This window comes from Stegastes partitus, unplaced genomic scaffold, assembly GCF_000690725.1.
Source record: "Stegastes partitus isolate 25-593 unplaced genomic scaffold, Stegastes_partitus-1.0.2 Scaffold462, whole genome shotgun sequence".
NCBI lineage: Eukaryota > Metazoa > Chordata > Actinopteri > Pomacentridae > Stegastes > Stegastes partitus.
In genome coordinates this window covers 268,151-292,225 of record NW_007578193.1, presented here as the reverse complement: position 1 = coordinate 292,225, position 24,075 = coordinate 268,151, and the positions used below count along the sequence as shown (strand labels likewise).

General features: G+C 39.2%; 1 protein-coding gene across 1 annotated transcript in view; it reads left to right on the top strand.

Annotated features, from left to right (window-relative positions):
* The window catches only part of LOC103360760 (cyclin-dependent kinase-like 5), a 30,559-nt gene that overhangs the window by 4,796 nt on the left and 1,688 nt on the right, over positions 1–24,075 (top strand). Inside the window, exons 3-16 of the mRNA XM_008286657.1 lie at positions 1,043–1,102; positions 1,999–2,089; positions 6,976–7,078; positions 10,544–10,630; positions 11,071–11,151; positions 11,287–11,462; positions 13,390–14,237; positions 15,160–15,500; positions 17,580–17,681; positions 17,991–18,096; positions 19,518–19,653; positions 20,795–20,900; positions 21,940–22,062; positions 23,036–23,305. Of these exons, the coding sequence (XP_008284879.1) occupies positions 1,043–1,102; positions 1,999–2,089; positions 6,976–7,078; positions 10,544–10,630; positions 11,071–11,151; positions 11,287–11,462; positions 13,390–14,237; positions 15,160–15,500; positions 17,580–17,681; positions 17,991–18,096; positions 19,518–19,653; positions 20,795–20,900; positions 21,940–22,062; positions 23,036–23,305 (2,630 nt within the window). The remainder of the gene's footprint in view (positions 1–1,042; positions 1,103–1,998; positions 2,090–6,975; positions 7,079–10,543; positions 10,631–11,070; positions 11,152–11,286; positions 11,463–13,389; positions 14,238–15,159; positions 15,501–17,579; positions 17,682–17,990; positions 18,097–19,517; positions 19,654–20,794; positions 20,901–21,939; positions 22,063–23,035; positions 23,306–24,075) is intronic.

Genomic DNA, 24,075 nt, shown 5'->3' with positions numbered 1-24,075 from the left:
ATTGAGTCTTTTGCTTGCTTATGCAATGTTGTGCATTTTTCACCACTTGGTGTCTTGTCTCGTCTTGTGTGAATAACAAATATCACCACTGTGTGTACGGCCGCTCTCTCCGACACTACTGGGGGTACATCTGAATGTACATTGGAAAAGTGACTCATCACTTTAACAGACTGATGAAACTACCAATGTTGCACATCCCATGTATTTTATAATGTTAGCGTGGGTGACTGGTTGTGGCTGGATTATTTTTTGTTGGCTCTCGCATATACAACCTCTCTGGTTGTAAGTGAAAGTGAAGGGAGGAGAAAGGTCTGAGATGTTGTTGCTCTAGCAACACCCAGTGGTTTTGAAATGTTGCACACAGAACCTTTAAATGTCCAGTGGGAAGGATTTGGAGGGATTTATCAGCGGAAATGGAATATAGAGTTCATAATTGTGTTTTCATGAGTTTGTAATCACCTCTAGCTGCAAATGGTCGTTTTTGTTAGATTAGAATCACCTCTTTAGGTCTACAGACGGAGGAAATCGTCTTCCAAAAGCATTCACCGTGTTTCTGCAGTAGCCCAGAACAGACAAATATACACTGACTCTAGAAAGGGGCTTTTGCATTTTTACCTTGAAGTTGCAGCCATTCTAGTTTCTGTACACACTTGGGAAAGCAGCGGTATTCAGTTGACTGCAGTCTGCAACGTCACTGCTAGATGCCACGAAGTTCTGCACAAAAGGTCTCTCAGTCTGACTTGATCAATTCACAGACTGACTCCAGAAATCATTTGTTACGAAGTAGGTTTTATATGTGTAGTAATGTTTTGCTCTTATGTATACAAATTACATCTTGAAGCCTTCAAGTTCTTACACTATAATTTGGATTTTCAGAAAACGTGTTAATGACAGCAAAAACTGAGGCTCAGACAGAATTTTAACTTTGCAAAGTGGAGATTGAAGACATGTTTTTATTGTGTGTTTCATAAGTGTGTTGGAATATCACAGGACAATGATTGACACATGTTGTAACAGCCTTTTGTCTGCATCTCTCTTCCAGATATTAAACCAGAGAACCTCCTCATCAGCAATGAGGATGTTCTCAAACTCTGTGATTTTGGTGAGTTTGCTCCTTCTGTTCTTAACAGTAACCATATTGTATAAAAGCTGAATAGTTGAGATTTACGAGTTTAAGTGTAAAACCACAATAAAACCACACAGCCTATGTGCATTTCCCTTCTCAGATAAAGGTGACGACTAATGAAATTGAGGCATTTCTTTAACAGAATGAATCCATTTTATCCTATTTTTTCCTCACCATTCTTCTGTAAATTGTGAGTTTTGTAGCCTAGTTTGTTTTTTTTTTAGCTCAGTTTATTAATTTGTCACTCTATAAGTTGTGTATCAGAATTATTTCTACCACTGGTAAACACCAACAAGCACTGTGAAACATACACTGGTGGTTGACATCACAATTCATCTGCCAAAGATACATTTCAGGAAAGTTGGGTTAATAATATTAAGCACTAATACTAATCAGATGTATTAATATGGCAAAATATAAGTTTTGCCTTTTACAATTACAAGGTATGTACTCTGCATTAGGAGTATTTGAAAAATCACAAGATCAATTAGCTTTGCATAATTGCTTAATGTAATCCCACTGAGTCAGCTGGGGTGAGATTTTTTTGTTATTCACTGTTGGAGTTGGCGTTCTGTTTATTGCGACTTTTCATGCTTAAAATGGACTCTCTGCAGAACAGTTATCTAAAGCACAGTCTCAGACCGCCTGCAGTGACATAACAAATTAGAGCCTGGTCACATGTGGAGATGACCATGTTGTCACTGTGGCTGTCCAAATGATATGACTGTCGATTAGTCTTATTATCTCTGTTCACTGGCCATTTATACCTTCATGTGAGACACTGTGGATTGTCTGCATTTCAACACACTGGATGTCTAATATGTAGAATCAGGTGTATGCGATTTATACATTTCCGTGTTACTCTGGTGCAGGTTTTGCTCGTAACCTGTCTGAAGGAACAGATGCCAACTACACTGAGTACGTGGCCACAAGGTGGTACCGCTCGCCTGAGCTGCTGCTGGGGTGAGTCCTCGTGTGTGTGTGTCTGCAGGAGACTGTGAGAAACAAGAAGGGAGGGAGGGAAGGAGCATTCATCTGATTTTCTCAGAACACCAGATATGTTAAGCTCTCTAAAGATTGTATCAAACGGAGACACGCCGAGCCATCATTTTCTCTCACGATACCACGCTCCAATAACTCATTCCAGATCCAATACCGCTGCTCTCATTTTCCTAAATTTAAAACCTGTGAAACTCACCGTGAAAACGTCATTACAGTCATTTTTGTGCAAGGTGACATGAGGCCACATTGCCTAGCATCAACAGTGATAGCAAGTGATAGCAAAACACAGAGTTTTGTAATAATACCAACAAAAACTGATCTCAAATGGGATTCCAAATGTGTCACGCTCAGTTTTCTGGGAAATGATGGAGCAGATATGTGGAATATTTCAATCTGAATAAATACAGTCACCAAAAAAAGCCCCACAATACCAGTACTAGTGCAGCTTCTAATCTGAAATAGCAGTCTGGCGATGCCTAGTATCAGATAATGAAAGTTGTTTTACTACATATAGGTTGTATATAAATCTTAGTATGATATTCGTAGTTCAAGCTGGTGGTTTTTCTCAACCACCTTCAACAGACCTTCACTGGTCCACAAGGGAATTACTGGAAACAAACACACTAGGAATATACAAGAAAATAACTTCTCCACCTTTTACAGGATAAGCAGGAATAGAAAATGGATGGATGAGTACTTCAGTCTTTGTTGCAAATCTCAGTACATTCCCTTTCATCCAAAAACATCATATTTACATAAAACAGGCATTTTAAGATCATACTCTTTTTTTTTTTTTTTTTTTTCCCTTTACTTGATAGGAAAGTTGAGAGAGAGAGAGACAGTAAAGTGGGGAAGAAGAATGGGAGAAGAACCTGTAGGAAAGGGCCATGAGCGGGACTTGAAACCTTGACCTCTGTGTCGGGGACTATTGTACCTGAGTATGGGATGCCAGCTCAACCAATTGAGCTATCGTGGTGGCCCAGATTATACACGTTTTAACTGTTTATTTTGCTTAAGAAGTACACTTTAAGAAGTCGTTTGTAACTATCTGTTTAGGTTGTAAAAACTTTGAATGAAATCATGTTCAACCAACACACCATATTGGTAATTACCACTTACCTAATGATGTTTTTAGGTTGATTTCTCATTCAAATCACGCTGAGAAACAATGTCGATCTCGAACAACTTTAATTAAGTTACCTCAACTTGAATTTAGTTTTAAATCATCTAACACCAAAATTTGATTCTTTCTTTCTTTCTTTCTTTATTTATTTATTTGCATATTTCCCCACTTTAATGTTTAAAATCAACAAACAAATGTAAATATCAGACAGCGGTAACCCAAAATTGTAAACACAATATGCAGTTTTTAAATGATGATTTTTTTCTATTGTTTTTTTTATTAAGTAAAAAAATATATATATATATTCAAAGCTACCTGGCACTGTGTGGAAGACTAATGGCCCCCTAAACCTAATAACTGGTTGGACCACCCTCAGCAGCAACAACTGAAATCAAGCGTTTTCTATAACTGGCAATGAGTCTCTCACATCTCTGTGGAGATATTTTGGTCCACTCTTCTTTGCTGAATTGTTTTAATTCAGCATCACTGGAGGGTTTTCGAGCATGAATGGCCTTTTTAAGGTCATGCCACAGCATTTCAATCAGATCGGACTTTGACTAGGCCACTCCAAAACCTTCATTTTGTTTTTTCTATGCCATTCAGAACTGGCTGGTGTGTTTTGGATTGTTGTCCCGCTGCAGAACCCAAGTGCACTTAAGCTTGAGGTCAGGAACTGATGGCCGAACATTCTCCTACAGGACTTTCTGGTAGAGAGCAGAATTCATGGTTCCATCAGTCACAGCAAGTCGTCCAGGTCCTGAAGCAGCAAAGCAGCCCCAGACCATCATACTACCACCACCATGTTTGACTGTTGCTATGATGTTCTTTTTCTGAAATGCTGTGTTACTTTTACGTCAGATGGAACGAGATTCACGACTTTCAAAAAGTTGAACTTTCGTCTCATCAGTCCACAGAATATTCTCCCAGAAGTTTTGGGAATCATTCAGATGTTTGTTTGAAAAAATAAGACGAGCCTTTATGTTCTTTTTGGTTGGCAGCAGGTTTCACCTTGGAGCTCTGCCATGGAGGCCATTTTTTTTCCTGCCGACTCTTCCTTATTGTTGAGTCATGAACACTGACCCTAACTGAGGCAAGGGAGACCTGCAGTTCTTTAGTTGTTGTCCTGGGTTATCTTTGTGATCTCCTGGATGAGTCATCGCCGTGTTCTTGGGATCATTTTGGTCGGCTGGCCATTCCTGGGAAGGTTCAGCACTGTTCCATGTTTTCTCCATTTGTGGATAATAGCTCTCACCGTGGATTGCTGAAGTCCTAAAGCTTTAGAAATGGCCTCATAACTCTTTCCAGACTGATAGATGTCAATTTATTTCTCAGTTGTTCTTGAATTTCTTTGGATCGCTGCATTCTGTTGCAGCTTTTTGAGATCTTTTGGCCCACTTCATTTTGTCAGACAGCTTCTATTTAAGTGATTCCTTGATTGAACAGGTCTGGATGTAATCAGGCTTGGGTGTGGTCAGTGAAATTGAACTCAGCTTTTCAAAAAATGTGTTTAGCCACAGTTAATTCATGATTTAACAAGGGTGCCAATTACTTTTTTACATAAGGCCACGTAGGTTTGGATGGCTTTTTTCACTTAAAACATTAAATCATCATTTAAAAACTACATTTTGTGTTTACTTTGGTTGTTTTTATCTAATATTTACATTTGCTTGATGGTCTTAAACATTAAAGTGGGGGAAAATAATAAAATAAAATAAGAATTTGAGAAGGGGGCAAATACTTTTTCAAGGCCCTGTACACACAATATTAAGTTGATGCAATTACCAACATTATTATGTCAACCCATCCCATCCCATTTATCTAAATAATTAAATCAGATTTTTTTTTTCTTGCAGTCATGCATATAATTAAGCGGTAGAGACATGTCCCCTGTCTTGAGTGCTCAAGTTCTAGAGGAACACTTAGTTCTTTAATGTATTATTCTAGAGAAACTCAATCCAAAGACTGCATTCACTTGAAAAACACAGTCTAATCAGGTTATATATTAATCTAATAGAAATATGCCAGATAGAAAATTTGGATTGATTTTAAATTTAAACTTTATGTGAAAATTAGCTCATGTAAGAAGATTTATGAAGCCCCAGTTAAACCCTAATGTTGCGTGTTATGGAGTCCTGAAGGACTTCTTTAACAGCTCAAAAACATACTTGACGTGATTGTACCAGCTTAATACTTCATGAGTTTTTATAATTTAATGAGATTTGCTAAACTGGCAGCATATTTTAAAAGTCTGAAAGTGATTATTTAATTCTGTTCTCTCTCAGAGACCCCAGCAGTGAGACTAGTTTCTACTAGTTACGACTAGTTACCAGTACCTTTTATGTGACACTTCCCCTGGACTCCAAGTCTAGTTCAGTTTCTGTTATTGAGGTTTTATTACATTTTAAGTGAAGGTGCAGGATACCGGATTCTTGCTGATAGCCAATTTGCCAATATTTTTCACTTCATTTTGCGGATGTTGATGCTGACGTATCGACATATTTTTCCACCTAATTGCAGAGAACGTAAAGTCTCTCCCATATGTAAGTCTTAACCTGATGGTGTGTAGATACAGACATAAAATGCAATGCTTTTTAAATGTAGAAATTCACTGGGAGAATTGTGGGGGGAAAAAAAGAAATGGTTTCAACTTACATATAAAACATCACATATTTATTTTTATGCAACGCTTTCAAATAAACTTTTAGACTGACTGGCAGTATTTACCCATCAGGTATTTTATTTTAAAGCCTTATTAACCAATACCAATTGTAATACTGATATTATTGTGTAGCACTTATTTTAACTAACCCTAAATTTCAGTAACAATACTGCAATATGTAGCATGACATAATATACGTTTAATATATTATTATTAGTAGTAGTATTGGTCTTAGTGTTAGTAGTAGTAGCAGTAGTGGTAGTAGTAGTAGTAGTATACATACAACTTTTGGGTCTGTGGGACCCCAAACAGTAACAAAGTTAAGTCAACCTTAACAAAACACAAAGGTTCCTTTTAGTATTGTCCTTTGTGGTTAATGTCACCCATCTGGTGAGTTTCATATTATTAGATTTTTCTTATTTTATTATTTGTGTGTGTCTTTGTGCACAAATCGCGCTGTTTTAATTCATATCACTGGGAGAGCAGGCTGATGATTCACCTGCTACAACATTATGACATGAAGCGAGGTGTACTCACCGTATCCTCACATCAAATTCCTGTTTCGCTCTTGATTTCTGTTGCTCGTGTTGTTTTGGTGCTTTTTGCTGCATTGAATGTCCATTCTAGCTTGGAGACAGCTGAACGTCATCTAGCCTCGCTGCTGTAGCCTGATTTAGTAAATGCCCTGGAACATTTATTGAGACAGCGTTTGAATGCCGCCCACTCAAATACTCTCTCCCTCCAACACCACCGCTCCTCTGCTTCTCTGCTGCCAGATCTCTCACCATTTCTCACCAGACTCCTCAGCTCCGTTCCCTCAGAAATGACCGTCTTCTTTATGAGCCTCTCCATCAGAATCACAACATCCATCCTTTTATTTTACTGCACCACAAATAACATCACCTCCTCCGAAGCGTCCTCATTCTCGTAATCCGGTGCCTTTATTTTCACCCCTATCTTTCTCCTTCTCATTTTCACCACTGTCATTATCACCCACCATCTAATTAACAAAGTATTCATTGTTAACATTCTTCCAATAACTGACATTTTGTCTGTTTGTCTCAGGGCTCCCTATGGGAAGGCGGTGGACATGTGGTCGGTGGGGTGTATCCTCGGGGAGCTGAGTGACGGACAGCCCTTGTTTCCAGGGGAAAGCGAAATTGATCAGGTTGGTGAGCCCAAGTAATGATGCAACAAGTAGTTAATTAAACAGACAATGTGAAAAAAGAGAGATCATTTGAAGTGTAAATCACATAAAAAAGCCTCACCTTTGAAGGTCCTGCTTTCTTCCAATAGACACTTGGCAGCTTTTCTTCATTTCAGATCTTTAGAAAGCAAATCTCTGTTTGTGTTTATAGCAGTTTCTCAGGCAAAATAATTTGAATCTTATGCACCTGCAGAATATGTTTTTTCCAATGTGATAAAATGCAATGTATAAGGTGCCACAAGTACTTGAGAGGTAGAATCAGAGTCACAATTTTTTGTTCCTAACACGTGGATTAGAAAGACGTGTGTGTCTTTTTGATTGGATTCTTAAAAATGAGCAACTGGAAGATGATGTGGTGAGCTCTTGTGAATGTTGGTCTGCATTTGTCCTAATTTTCCCAAATTTTATAGACAAAAAACGAGTCCAAACTTATTTATAGACATCCCAGAATCACAAATTAGTCCCAGCTGGCTGTACAATCAGTTCAACGTAGTCTGTAGACCCACAAACAACTTACAATTAATTTCAAAATGTGCACATGAAGGAATCAATACACATAAATCAGTGTCAGCCCCAGTTCCTTACCATGACAAGGCTTAATGGATTATGTATTTATTTTACCATTTCGATGATTGTAATAGAAAATTAAAGAGAACAATGTGCGTCCCTTTCAGGTCAATGCGCTGATACACGAGCTCCCCTGACTTCTGTCTTCATCACCACTTTTCTTGATGAGACAAAAGACAAATATACACCCAATATAGAAATATTTTCACTTGCGTTTTTAATTTTATCCATTAGTTTATCAGGGACAACACATATAAATAACCATCAGTATGAAACAAATCTGTCAGACTTTGCCAAAAAGCTTCTGCTTTTCATCTGCAGTCCCCAGGCAGGTCCATGTTTCATAAAGAAAGCACAAAAAAAAACATGAAATCAAACAACAAAACACAGAAGAATCCACTCGTGATGGAGTTTTTATGATCAGTGTTGTAACTAATGCATTCCATTTTGTTCATGACTTTTTTTTTTTTCTTTTAAACTTTTTTATTGAGTTTTTTTGTTGTATTTTTACAAACAAAACAAAACAAAGAACAAAGAAAGTCCTTATTCCAGACAGCCGTACAACCCATCAGAGGAAAAAATCTAAATAAATAAAACATGGACAAGGATAATAAGAAGTACTAGCAATACTTGTGTAAGACTGGTTAACAATAATAAAGAAATAAAGAAGTGAATGAGTGAAAGGAAACAAAAATATATAAATAAATGTTAAAAAACAAAACAAAGTCAACACAAGACTACACATACAGATAAATGTACTGACTAATCAAATGAGATCATACAAAGCATTGTTTCCGGTCCATTCTATGCACAACAGTTTGGAGCAACCAGTCATCAGTAATCGTGTCATGTACATCCCATGACTGGAGTTGTGAGAGGTGTCTTCCACTCAGATAGAAGCCTACCCTTTAAAAGTAGGTTTTTCAAATCTCCTGGTAAATAATCAAGGAAAGATGGCCATATATCCATAAATCATTCATCTTTCCCTTTAAAACAGCCTGTAACCTTTCAGGAGGGAGGGTGTCAACAATCTCTCTGTACCACACAGTGATACTTGGTGAGGAAGTTTGGATCCATTTGTGTAAGATGCATTTACGAGCAATCAAGAGAAGTTTCTTGAGGCGTCCCTATTGTGATGCAGGGAGATGTAACTTCCTGGAAGGCAAGCCTAGGAAAAAGACACCTGGGTCCTTTTTGATTTATTTTTGTCTAAATATGACGTTTATTAAAGTAATGTATTACTTTAATTGTTGACTCCATTACTCATCACATTACTTTGGTATTCCTACATACACGTCACCTGAGCCACATAGCTGCCAGTTAATATTAAAATGTCAGAATCAGAACTTCAGAATCAGAACTTTATTGTCATTGCACATGTCACAAGTACAGAGCAACGAAATTACCAAGTTGTTTCACCTTATATGCTCACATATCAACACAAATCTCAACATGCACAAGATCTTTAATAAAGTGATGCCACAAAAGCAAAGCTGGTGAAAACAAGCCCAAAAACCACTTCATCGAAAGATGTTGTGGCAAGAACAAGACTCATTTGTATGTCTGACTTTAACTAGTAACTTTAATATAATATACTGATTTTAGGAAAAGTACTGCATCACATTACTATATTCCAAACAAATGTACTGTGGTTACAGTAATGTGTACTTTGTGCTATGCTACCTCCAACACTGTTTAATACATGGCTTTATGTTTAATGTAAACATTGCAGCATATACACTTATTAGCCACAAAGAGAGAGCCGGTGACATTGATCATCTTGTTACAACACACTGTTCTGCTGGGAAATCTTGTGTTCTGGCTTTAATCTGGATGTACTTTGACGAATAAAAAACACTGAAACGTAGCTTCAAACTAAGCACCACCTGTCCATGGTCCAACACTGCTCAGGAACAACATTAAGGAACATGACAAATAGGTCAAAATGTTGACCTGAACACCAAGTTCCCCATGAGATGCACTGGAACAAACCTGATCCATGGAAAATCTGCTGCCTACGTCCTGGGTTTAGACACTGCAGTACACCCCTGGAGATCTTGTCTGCTTTGTCCAGTAGGTCAGTTTTGGCAGCACAGTGATGCCATAGACATTATTAGGCAGATGATTTTAATGTTGAGGGTGATAAATGACAAATGTAGATCTGAAATCTCAGAGCAGAAAACAATTTAAACCTTCTCTAATCAGTATTTGTCGTTGCCAATGAATCACATAAGTATATTTAACATGAAAGAAGTCGCTCATAGTGACAAAACCACTGGAAACCAGCCCAACTCTGCAGCTGCTTTTCAGCTTTATGGAGCCCTTTAAGCGTCTTCCTATTGTTTGGCTTTTACAGACAAAAATATTTCTCCCAAAGGGGTGTTTTTATAGAGAGACAATATTATATGCTCTATGTGGCCAGAAACACAACCTAAATGAATAATAACGTTGCGCCATGTTTAACATGTTCAAAAGGTCAAATTTGTGCTGCCCCTTAGTCGCCAAAACAGCAGTAGGCAAACAAGAAATCCCCTTAAATTTAGTTTAATTGCTGTGCTGCTGCTTTTGATTGTGTCACATGGTCTTCGTAAGTGGATAGAGTTTGCCCAGTTGTCATGGAAATGTACCATAGATGTTCCAGTTACAGTTATACACAAATAGATCTGGAGGTGAGTCTGTGTCCAAAGTCAAGAATAAAAAAGCTCAAAATTTGCACAGTTTTACAGATTTGTCTTTTTAAATGCTCATAATTTTATTATTATTATTATTTATTTTATTATTTTTTTAAAATAAGAAATGTTAAAGAAGCATTTTAGACATGTGAAAAAATACTGTGATGCTTCTTCCTCTTATCTCTAGCTCTTCACCATTCAGAAGGTTTTGGGGCCACTTCCAGCAGAACAGATGAAACTCTTCTACAACAACCCTCGGTTTCATGGAATCAGGGTAGGAGCCGTCAACCGCAGTCACTTGTGTTCTCCTTCATCCTCCTCCTCTCTGCTTTTACCTCCTTTAGTCCTCTCTCAGCTCCGTCTCCTTCTATCGCTCTCTCTTTTGTGGCAGTGTTCCCAGCACCATGACTGAGTGGATTGCTATGACTCATGAGATAGGTGGTTGGTGTTCAGTTTAGCGGCAAGAGAAAATGTCCCAGAAGGCCGAGCAAGACTTTGCGTGTGTGCGTTTGTGTGTGCTTGGTAGTTTGTTTAGTGTGATCCAGTGATAGATTTCTGTACGATTTGAACTGAGAGCTTTTTTTTTTTTTTTTTTTTAACTGGAAGGAATATCTTCTGTATGTTGGAAATCCTAATAGTAATCTTCAACGGACAAAAAAAAATTATGTTGGATATGAATTCAATCCAGGCGTTGTGTGTTTGTTTGTGTGCCAGTTTCCCTCAGTTACTCATCCTCAGACTTTGGAGAGACGGTACCAAGGCATCCTAAGTGGCTTGATGTTGGATTTGATGAAGGTAAAAAAAAAATCACTCACACTCTTGTAAATTCACCCATATTCCTGTATTTTATTTTATTTTTTATTGATCAAAATTGAGGTACAAATCACTCAAATAAATCCAACCCTTTATGTGTGCATCTTTCCCCCGAAGAATCTCTTGCTGCTAAACCCCACTGAGCGTTATCTAACGGAGCAGAGTTTGAACCATCCAGCCTTCCAGCCTCTGAGGCAAGCAGAGAGAGAGAGGCCTCCTCCTGCATCTCCCAACCCACCACGATCCTCAAAGAGGAAAACACACCATCACGGAGAGAACACAGTTCCTACAAGGTTACACTACCTTCCTCTATTTTTATTATCGGTCACAACTTCCACTTCTTAGTAGTCGTCTTCCAACGACCGGTCTGAATCTGTTTTTTTAAACACTGAAGCTAATGCTGGACTACTTGGATACAATCTTCCATGTAATACCATGTAAAAATTCAAAATTAAACTGATTTTTTTTTTTTGGCTGATCTGTTACTCTGGGTAGCCACATCGATAGAGAAGTCATAGCTTACAAACTCTTAGCTTACAATGAAATCTCTGTAATAAGAATAGCATCTTTTTTAGGTAGCACTTACAAAAATAAAGGGCTTCAGATAGTAAACGTAGATTGCACAAACTATAAAATAAAAACTCAAAAAAGCAGCGAAAAAGAGAATAAAAGTACAAAACAGCACAACACATTGAAATTACCAATGATAAAATCCATGAACGGAATAACACTTAATGCACAATTAGATAAAATGAGGAAAAACAGTGTGAGAAGTATGTTTAAAGCTGAGATTTTAAAAAAGTTGCTGATTCAGTCTGCCGTATTTCCGTAGTGTCACAGTATATGCAGTGATATGGTTTTTGACATTTAATCTGTCCAATTTGTATGACAAAAAAGTTACTGACTTATTTGTGTATTCGGTGTGAAATAAAGGCAGAAATGTCACCGGGATTGTTAGTCAGACCATCAGTACTGAAACAGATTACTAAGGTTCTGACATCCTAGCTGCACCATAACCAGACTCGCTGATTTAATTAGAAACCTGCTGCATTTTTCTATTGTTGCATCAACTTCAGTGGCTCGTCAGTTACACATTTAGTTCCTCTGAACGACCTGAGAGCATCACTCAAAAGCATCTGGACTTTCCTTTTTGGTTCTTGAAAACCTCTCGCGTTTCATCCAGGAGCCTTCTTCAGTTCTGATTGGCTGATCCAACACTCACACAAACAGCTATTTCTAAGCAGAGGAGGATGTCCTCGACACCACTTATCAGTTCCTTACAACACAGTCCTGAGTTCCCTTCCCAGTAAGTTTCACCACCACTAGCACCTTTATTGATTCCTGACCTGGCAGTTTCACGACCATTCACACCCTGAAACATGTGAGTCTTGGTTAACTCTCCATTAGCCACGTGGTTTTATGGTGACGATATATATCTGTAAATCCGCATTAGTCAGTTAGAGCTGAAGAAGACTCCTGAATAAGAGGTGAAACCTCTTCAAGAACCAAAAAAGTCAAGTCAAGTCACTCTGTACTGAAGCTGTTATAATGACCTCGATGGCTGGGAATCTACATGAACATATTCCTCTGAACAAATTAAAGTCAAGGCTAGCAAAACTGAATCAAGCAAATGAGTCAGTAACTTGCAGGTCACACAAAGAATGAATAAATAGTAAAAGAAAAACTTTTGTGTGAAATTCATATCTGAATAATGAAATAAGAAATGTTTTTTGGTACATTTTCTAAATGTACACTTAACTGATATAGAAAGAATGAATATTGCATGAATTTACACAGCATACACGCGCAGCTATGCTACACGCCTGCAAATATCTAAATTAAACAAATGTAAAATTATCGTTTTCGTGGCTGCTTCTATTTGAGAAAAGAAATATGTCATTCTTATCACCTTGCTGTGGAAATTTATATTTGCTCTTGTTTTGCATGAAAGCCAAATTCAATTCTATGTTATACTTGAGCAATTACAAAATAAAGCATTTGCAAGCAGTTTTTAAAATAAACTATCATAACATTTTTATAAGCTATTATTAAATAGGTAAAATGTTATTTCCACCAATACATTTTTTCCAATCCGATTTTTTTGAGACTGTTAGCAGCAGCAGGATTGTTGGCAACATTCACAAAAACAGCGAGTTTCTATCCAATATGACGAGGAGTAATTTAATATCATGCCAAACGTTCCTCCCTCTAACCCTCCAGGAGTCACACGAAGAGTTCAAGCCGTCGCTCCAACAGCAAAGAATGTTCCAGCCTTCCTCGCCATGGGGACCTCCATCACCTCGGCAATGAGAGTTTCCTCAATGGTAACAAACCAGCCCCGACCAGTTTGAGTCCAACGCTACATCCTAAGGGCCAGTACTTGTCCCAGACCCTCAATCGTTCTGCCTCATCCAACAAAGACCTGGCAAACAACAACCTGCCACACCTCCTCAGTCCCAAGGAATCCAAAAACAAGACAGAGTTTGATTTCAGCTTGGGACCTTCCCCAAAGTTGTCGGACCAGGGACACGGTGCCAAGTATGGCCACAGCAAGCAAAGCTCCTCTCGCTCTCAGCAGCAACAGCAGCAGCAGCAGCAGCAGCAGCAGGTCGGCCGACACACTTTCCTAGAAGGCAAAACGAACACCCTGCAGTCTGGAGCAGATAAACAACACAGCCGACACGCCCACAGCATGGCAGACTCCGCCCACGGATCCATGTCGTCGTCATCTAAAAGTTCGGCCTCCTATCTCAGCCTGTCCAAGAGCCACAGTGCACTGAGCGACGCCAAATCTGTAGGGAACCTTAGTGACGGTCGACTCCACCCGGACGACCCGAACGCCAACACGACAGCTGGGGTGGGTCCTGGCGCCCGTTTCTTCCCCGCCAGCTGCTTAGACCTCAACGCCCCTTCAGGTCCTCAGGGACCCCCAGGAAGCCCCTCTGCTCGACACAGCGACCGATCCGGCCACAGCCCCGCCTCTCGTAGCAGCGGCACCGCCCGCATGGAGAGCAGCACCCTGGACTCCTCATCCAGACACAAATCCAGACATAAATCTTTAGCTCCAGGTACGTTGAAGAGCCAATTTTGTACACTAGAGTCAATAGCAGCCTCATAGAGGTCCAGTCGTTAACATATTGTCTGTGACATTCACATCCTCTACTGATAAAGGTGCGAGACAGCAAGTCCATGTTTTGCCTCATTTCAGTTGGGTTAGGGGTTGGGTTGTCTCTGTACAGACTTAGTATCCGATGTGGCACCAGTTAGAACATAGATGAAATGTAATGCTGACATTAGATTAATCAAAACTACAAAATAACTGATGATCTCAAGTTTCCAGGAGGTTAGCTGCTTTATCTGAATATTTGGGGTGTTGGGTGTTGGGTGTTGGTTATTTTTCACATTTTATAGACTTAACAGTTCATTAAATAATATGAGGGCACTTCAGAAAGTTCTTAGCCTCACCAGAAAACGTCACAGGAGAAATATTGTTGTTACGTTATTTTTTCACCTCATCTCCTTTAACTTCAATGCACTCGGCCCACTGATGTTCAAGCTTCGCTGTACCTATACGGAGGGAGCTCACACCTTGATTCACCAGATATTCTTCAACAGCCTGCATGACTTTCTCATCACTCTCAAAATGGCAAAGTGAGATTTCAGTTTGGGAAACAGAAGTCAGATGGTCGAGTGAGTTCATGGGGCAGCAGTTCAGAACCACATTTGGCTGCTTCTGCCATTTGTACCATGTGGACTCATTGTCCAGGAGCAACATCAGTCCAGCTCCAAGCTTTCCTCTCCTTTATTCTTTGATTGCTTCAAACGTTTGAGTTTTTGTGAACAGTGATATAAGGCTTTATAGTTTACAGTTAATGGCCAAAATTAGAGTTACATCCCTTGTTTCCGGAGGAGGCAAAGAACTGTTTGAAGTACCCTTGTTTTAGATGTGGGAAAGAAAATTTGTTGCTTGATCTCTTCTCTTTTGCCCAGAAGATGCTGGTGCTCCAGAGCTCCTAGACCCAGGAGGAGTCGGGATGCCCTCCACTCACACTCTGCCTTCCCCACACGAGTCTTATCATTACGGCCTGGGATACACTTCCCCATTCTCCTCCCAGCAACGGCCCCAGAGGCACTCCATGTACGTGAGAAGGGAACGCCACCGACCGCACGGGGGCGAGAGTGTTATGACGGGCTTGCCTGCTCCTGGGCAGGCAATACCGACCCGAGCCAGTAGCCTGCAGCTCCTGTCCCCTCAGCTGCAGCACCGGACCACCCTCACTGGACACTCAGTGAGCTCGTCGAGAGAGGACTGCACTGATGACATGACCAGGGTTAGTGGCAGTGAGCGAGTGTAGTGGTGGTGGTGGTGAGCAGAAACATTCACCCTAAAATACTGACGCTAACACTGTAAAAATGGGTCCATTAGGGTCCATTGTATCATATGGTTGTTTGTTTCTTTTCTGGTAGCAAACACATGAGGAGTTGTTACTGTTTCCATGGTAACAGCTACATCTGTGTTCAGAATTCATTTTTTAAAAATATTTCTTTAAACTTTTGACAGATAAATGTACTTTGCTAATTTTAAGTTTATCTTCTACAAATAGCGTGCTGTATACAGCTGGGCAGAACTGGAACGTCTCATACAAATTAATGTCACTTTGATTCAGTGCCTACAGATAAATGTGATATTTAGCAATTTAGCATATTTAGCAAAAATGTCAATAGATACAATATTCTTCTGCAAAAAGTAAGCTCACCTATGGCCTCAGAAGCTACTGTTGCCCCTTTTAGTAGAAATAACTTCTTGTAGGTGCTCATCCACTGATCTCTGACATGTGCTTGTAGGAACTTTTGACTACTATTCCTTGCAAAATTCTTTCATCAAGATGTTTGAGGGCTTTCTTGCATGTATGTATGGCCCATTTCAAATCCCCCCACAGCATTTCTGTGGGATTCCAATCTGGGTTTTGATACTACCATTTCATAATGCTCCTTTTTTTTTCTTTTTTAAACCATTCCTTGGTGGATATGCCTGTATGCTTAGGCTCATTATCCTGTTGAAAGGTCCATTTTGGGTTCCATTTCAACTTTCTGGACAGATTGCCTGAGGCAGCGGAGCAACCACAAAGCATAGCATGTCTTCCACCATGGTCCATTGTAGGTATGAGGTTATTCTGAAAAGCTTCCTGTAGTCTATGCTGATGAGGTCTACTTGTACTGTGGCCAATCAGCTTTATCTTGGATTGGTCTGTCCAGGGCACATTATTTTAAAAGGCCTTTTGTTTGCTCATTGGCATTTCCTTAAATGTTCTTTTTGGACAGCAGGAGAGCAAACTGGACAAACTGGCAGATGTTTGGAATCCAAGGCACTTGTACATGAACTCCCTTTCAGTGAAAATCTCTTGCAAGACCCATAGTTATCTGTAACCTTTTTTTTCCTGTAATCTTTAGAGAACTCTTTAAATCTTGGCACAATCACACCACACATTTTAATAGCAAAGAGAACACCAGACTGTAGATATCACACAGTCCACCTGTCACTCCCTTAAGAGATTCTGATTACTGGCACCTAATCTGGAACATGTGATTATAATGTTATGGATCTGAAGGTGTGATAAATGTGCTTACTTTTTTCCATGCAATTTTTTTTTATTCATTTGAAAGTGGAAAATGACTACACAGTTTAGTTTTCGGTCTCATTTGTTTCTGAATATAGATTTTTATATGTTGGCACTGTTTCAAAGAGGATCGAATGTTTGCTTTTTCAAATATGATGAAAAAGTCAACAATTTCTGTGAGTTATACCATCTTTCCTCACATAACTCTATTATTATATACATCTTTATAGAAAACCTACTAAATATCTTAAAAGTATATGTTTTTAAATAGATGCCCAGAACAAGGTGTGGCAAGAGGCATTAAGAGGGCACTGTGGCCAATTGTTGCTTATTTTAACTCAGTTTTCAGGATTGGTTAAGAGCTTAAGGCAGTGCAGCTTCAGTTTTAAGTTTTGGAAAACCTTTGTGTTGCTTCACACTCGTCACTGAAGTTCACCTCCTGCAGTTTAAACCCACATCTGAATGAAATAAGTCAGTGCTGTTGTAGAAGATCTTTTCTAAGCTACAGAAGCAGAAGTTGAGACAGGCTGATGAAAAATCACACAAACACACAATAATTATATATCCTGAATTGTGCTGAAGATATTGTTCAAGATGTTAAAAAAAAAATTCAGAGTACCAAAGGGTGAATTTTTCCTTTTTGTCATGTGCACTGAAGATGTGTGTGCGTGTGGATATTTCACGAGCTGATGTGTGCGTGCAGGGACTGTCACTGTCTCACATTGTCATTGCCACTGCTTCATGCTGCTTCTCCAGTCTGCTTTGACCTGCGCCTGTCCGTCTTCTCAACAGAGTGAGCAGTCCCCTAAAGACATGAGCCACCCTTGTGCCCCCATCAAAGACTCTACGAGGGACAACACTGCTGCTTTTCATACACAGCGCTCTAAAAACGAGGTCCGACCCCCCGACTCCTCCCTACCTCCAGACAGTAGCCCTTCTGACTGCTGGTTTCCATAGCTTTTTCTGTTTCTACTCAGGTCAACAGCTTCACTGCACGTTGTCGCTGGTATAAATGTAACCTCGCTGAAAAGCTCTAAGATTGTCCCGAATGTCTTGTGATGCGAGTCAGTAAAGGATGTGATAGCTAATTATAAGTGAGATCAAATGGAATCATTAATCACAAAGCTGAAGATACTGAGGAACTTTTGTTTGGTCCTGTGTCTATGTATGTTTGTGTGTCTGCACCATGTGTGTGTTTCATAGGTCGGCATGTATCACGACCCGCATGTCGAGGATGGAGGTTCATCCAAGGAGAACCGGATGATCTTCACTGAGTCGATGCCTCGGAGAGTCGGCAGCTTCTACCGAGGTAAGGAAAAGGAATCACATGTGTTTGATGTTTAGGAAAGACACATTGATTTGTATCTGTTGCAACAAAACGACAAGTACTTTACATAACACAGATCGAGGAAATCAGACAAGATATAAAATAAATACAAGACAGCACAAAAGATGCATGTAAATGATGATTTAAAGAGCTAAAATAGAGGATAGAAACAAGAATAGCTATCATCAGCATGCTATTATGCCCACTTAATGTTCATTTTTAGTGGGATTGTAATTAACCCTCTGAACCCCAAGCAGTTGAGTACTTTTTCTGCTCCTGTCACATTTTCCCTCACTGTGGGCTTATTTTTCACTGCAATATGAAATCCCGAAGGTCTATGAAAAGAGCACAGCCATGACTAGAAGTAGAGAGAACTCAGAATGTTTTTGGCAATATCATAAATTTGTAATACCATTTATCATAAAAAAGAAAAGTGGGATTTTGGTGATTCATTTTACAAAAAAGAAAAGAAAAGAAAAACACACATTTTACATTTTTAATAGTGTTCAATTGTGTCTACTGTCTGTTCTGTGTATACACAGCCTGCAGTTCAGCCCAGTTCAGCAGAAAAGTCACAGAATTTTCTGTTAGGTGACTGTTGGTCACAGCTGAAGCACTAATTGCAAAGGATTTAGTTTTTTTAGCAAATCTTTGAAAAGAGCAAATGGTCTTTTGCAAATTTTTTAATTGGACATATTGATATAAGAATTTGATTAAATATAATATCAAGATAGGGTTTGGTTAAGTTTTCTGACAGAACAATGCATCACACAAGAATAGTTCAAGGATGATCAGTGACTTTTACTTTACAAGTCATGATTCTGATAAGTGGTGTCATTTCATTAATGTTATTTTCATAAATATCAGTCGCCTTAATTGAATAAAAGCATAAAGTAAAGTTTTGAGAGTTGGAGTTGACCTAATAAATAGGACATGTCAGCTTACTGTTGTGTATAGTTGTGATCCTGCAGACAGTAAACAGATACATCTAAACCCAGATCTTTATAAACCAAGGAACATTTAACACATTTTATTGTTTAACAGTATATTTTTTAATATGCTGATGAAAGGTCAAATGACACGAAACTAGGGAGCTGCTCTGAAGAACTGAGCAGGGGGAAAACATTGGGAGTTTCTCAGAGATCAACAGTGAATGTCAGCCTTTATATTCTGAGAACAAGGGTCTCCTTCTACACTTGCCATACGTCATTGTGTTTTACAGCTATAGTGTGAGAAACCCTAAATAAAAGGAAGAAATGTCAGCTTGGACTTAATCAGATGAGGCAGACAGGCTGGATTTTGGGAAATGTGAAGAACATGAAGTCACTCATGAAAACATCATAAATCAGTCATGCAGAAATACACACTTTCAGTCATTTTCTCTCCCCCTTGTTTCTCTTCAGTTCCTTCCCCCAGACCAGATAACTCGTCGTCTTTCCACGATGGAGTCGGCCAGGGTCGAGGGCCGGTGGTACCCGTTGTACCTGGCGACCCTGTTGCCATGGCCAACCACTCCAAACGCCAGACAGCTTTTGACTGGTGAGAATTGATTTGTTGACCTGGTGTGGCAAGTTCACACAGCACTCTAATAGGTGTATGATCAAAGTTGAATTTAGGGAACATGTACCTTTGCAGGTGTTCTCAGCACATGTTGCTAAACAAACTATTTACTGCATCTACAGCACAAAGTGCCTCGGAAATGCAGCACATCGAAGTTTGAAGAAAACTTATGGGTCTTACCATTTCACATCGTCAGGGGCTTTCTGCTTGACCATCTTTTAATCTGTGGAAATTTTAGCTTGATATATGAAATACTTCCAAGATTTAAAAAATGTTTCAAAAACTGCCCACCGACCCACCTTAGGCACCTTTCTTCACACATGGGAATTTTTAAATTTGAGGCTGTTTAAGTGACATTATCTCAGGAACTATTAAAGATAAATGTCTGACATTTTGACAGTTATTTCTTATCCTGCCACTTATCCAAAATCTGTAATATTGAACAAGTAGATCAAATGGTCTCTGATTATAGGTGAGTGGAAACATGAAAAAAGGTGACATGGTCATGAAAAGAATAAATGTCACAATGAGAACTAACTGTGAATTTTTCAGGCTTGATTCTTCATGAGTTCCTAAAATGTTGTGGTTCGAACATGGTTTCAAATTTTACTTTGTGAAAAAATGTGGGGAAAGTGGTTCAGCAGGCATTTTTCTTTTTCAAAAGGAGATTAACTTGGAAAGTATTTGATATGTCAACCTGAAAATTCACAAATATCTTTATACATATTAAGAGTTTATGATTTAAAAAAAATCTGGCTAATCAGAGATGGTCAAGCAGAAAATGTGGTGATCTGAGATTAAATGACCTTCGTGCTTTTTTGTCAAGCATCCTCCATGTCTGATGGGTTCTTAAAGTTACTAAAATGAAATGAATTGAAATAGATGATGAATCAAGAGAAGAGTTACCACATTTTCTGTTGTGAAAAGTGAATAATATGAATAATCATTCAGCGTGTTAATACAGTTACAATCCGTCCCTGTGCTGTTGGTGTTATTTCAGGCCTGTTTGTTCATACTCTATAAATTTTCTGCTTAGGTTGTTGTCAGGCCTGTGACTCCATTTAATCCTGAGCTTGTAATTGCAAACACAAGTTGTGACATTTCCGCATTTTCTGTGCAGGACCGCTGCAGAGGCAATGGTCATGAATCCTCCAGAGCCCACCAAAGAGAAGGAAAAACAAGGCTTCTTCAGAGCCATTAAAAAGAAAAAGAAGAAGACACAAATAGTAAGATCCTATAACTTGTCAGTTCTTCCAGAACACACAGGAACAATTTTCCTTTGGTTCCTGGGACTGTTCTCTTTGTCTGCAAACTGTATTTTTATTTTTACTTTCATGCTTTTTTGGAATGATGGAGCGATAATCAGTGTTTTATATGCGTTTAACATTTAAAACGAACTACAGCATTGTGTGAGTGAACACTAATATTAACCACCAAGAGTGCTAAAGGGTAATACTAACTTATTATAACATGAGTCTTCTTTCTATGTAGTCTGCCGGTAATAATAATGTTGGACTCATCAAGTTAACTGCTAAAATCTGGGAACACATCACTACAATGAAATACATGAGCCAGGAAGCACACACAGTCAGACATTTAGACAGATTGTACCAAAGGTTACCAGGAAGAGACAACAAAACAGTAAAAAATATTGTCTGGATTGTCCGTGCACGTTTGCAGAAGTCCAGTTTTAATCAAAACATAATGTAAATTATAACCACATGTCTTTAATTAATGAATTTCAACAAATGCCTATTTTCATCTGCTGCTGTTACATAAAAAAAGACAGAGCAAAGCAATGTCAGAAGAATAGTATACGGTTTAATGAAGAAAGAGTGTTTCTATTTTTTCTGCATTTTCCAAGATTACAAATTAAATGACTGAAAATACATTTAGCATTTTCCAGTGCAATGAGAGATTAGGAAAAGCCAACAAAACAAAATGGTTCAGACCAACTAGCACCTTACTGCTAATTTCTTATTTATCTTATTTATTTATCACCATGTCAGTTAATTTATAATTTATAGAAGTCATGACCAAATGTATGAAAATAAGGCACAAAGTGTAATTCCACAGAATTGTCCTTCCATATTGTGTTTTCCCTGTTGTACAAATATTCATGGTATTACTGGTGTTGTTTTTATATCTGTATCTCTCTACTAATTGATATTTCTAAAGATTGAGGATCAGCTGCTGCAGTTGTGTTTCTGTTTGCTGTTAGAGATGTGTGTTGAGAGTTGTGGCTGTGCATCTTGTGCTCCACAGACTGACATGGAGGACGGGAGGAACCCCAGCATCAAGAAAAGCCTTTTCCCCCTGTTTAGCTCTAAGAATAGCTTAAAGCACAACTCAGCTGTCAAAGTCCTACCCGTAGTCGCCTCGCCTATGGTACAACACCAGCCTACCGCGCCCTACCCTGCCTCACCAGTAATCTAACCTCGACACTACGGCTGCATGTGAACTGACACTGCTCGTTTGAAATCGTCCAACCTGAAAGGATTTCAAATACGTTTTTGCACGTTGTTTGTGCATCTTTCATCTTGCTGTAATGTGTGTCAAATGCAGTCACCTTGCACTCACACTGCATCGTAAGACACTGACTCCATGCTGCAGTGTGTGCTGTTTGTGAGGCCAACACTGTCACATCATTATGTCATACGATCAGCACATTTCTAAGTGTAGGAACGCACACACGCATCCAAACTCAGAATGTAGAAATTTGTGGACTCTGTGTTGTACAATAGTGCTGGAATCATATTTGATAAAAGGAATAAAACTGTACTGTCATGTTTGTCTGTTATATATGAAGCTAGTTAGCTCAGCACAAGGGTTAGAAACAGAAAGTGAATGTGAGCTCCCTCCAAATGTGACAAAATCCACATATCAGCACCTCTAAAGCTTTTCTGTTCAAATTAGCTGAAGTCAATTAGAGCAGAAATGCCAAATGTTTGTCCGTTTCAGACTCACAAAAGTGAGCATTTGCTGCTTTTCTTTCTTTTATATCCTGCAAATTGAATCTCTTTTTGTTTTTAGTTAGTTGATCTGACAAAACATCAGCTTAATTTAATGACTAATCAGTTACTCTAACACATAATAATCACCACAGTATTTGATAATGAAATGAATGACTTGTGGAATTTATGAAAACACAGAAGACACAAAACGTTTGGAAAACCAGTGCATTTTTTTCATGTACTGTATGAAATCATCAGTATTCGCCATCACCACCTCCTTGTGTTTTGTCTGTCGCTGCCAAAGGGGTGCATGAAGGAACTCGCTGGGATTTGATGTTTAATTTTTAGTGAGACATCATGAAAGTGACTGTGACTGAGAGAGTAATGTTCCTGCACGTCTGTTTCAGGTTCCTGGGAACGGACAAGAACATCTGTCGCTGCAGAGGAGCTCCAAGTCGTCCTCTCACCACGGCAGCCGGCGGAAAAACCGCGAGCGATCCCGAGACAGAGACCGAGACCGGGAGCAGAGCCGGGACCGGGACCGAGACAGGGAGAGAGAGAGAGAACGAGAGCGAGAGAGGGAGAGGGAAAGGGAGAGAGAGAGGGAGAGAGGGAGGGAGAGAGAGAGAGTCAATGACTGGCCACCACCAGACAAACCAGTGGACTCACACTCTCAGGTTTGTGCTTACTTTGAGTCCCAGTTTGTATTGGACTGAAGGTCATGGCTGTGAGCACAGTCCTCCATCAGTATGACTCATGCTTTTTTTTTTTTTTCCAACCGGCACAAACCCTTTTTGTGTCATGGATACAAAAATTAGATGTAAATTATGCCATTTGACTTTCTGAACCCCACAAGTTGCCGGTGGCTTTGAGAGGCATGTTATCGTTTTGAAAATCACCCAAATTGCACCATTTTGCAGAGCAAGAAACCATAAAAACAGAAAGAATTGTCAGATTTTTTGACCTTTCTTGATGGTCCTTGAACTGTTCATCTGCGACATGCTGAACATGATCCAAATCAAAGCTTAAAATCAGAATATTTCATCAAAATCACTTTATTTTATATGTTTCATTTTTAAAATGTAGAGTTGCTGTAGCAAAATTTTTTTAAAAATAAAAATTTTGCTCTCCTCAGCCAAGGAGGAGGCCAATAATGACTCGGCTGCGACAAACAGTCATGTGACAGCACACACACCATGATGCTGCCACCACCATGCTTCACAGTGGGGATGGTGTGTTTGTAATGATGTGTCCATTAAATTTAACATGTAGTCTGATGGCCAAAAAATATAATTTTGGTCTTATCAGACCAAAGAACCTTCTTCTAGTTGACCTAACAGTCTCCCACAGACTTTCTGGCAAACTAAAGTTACGAATTAATTTGAGCTTTTTTCAACAGTACCTTTGTCTTTGCCACTCTCCCATAAAGCTTTGGCTGTTGAAGAAC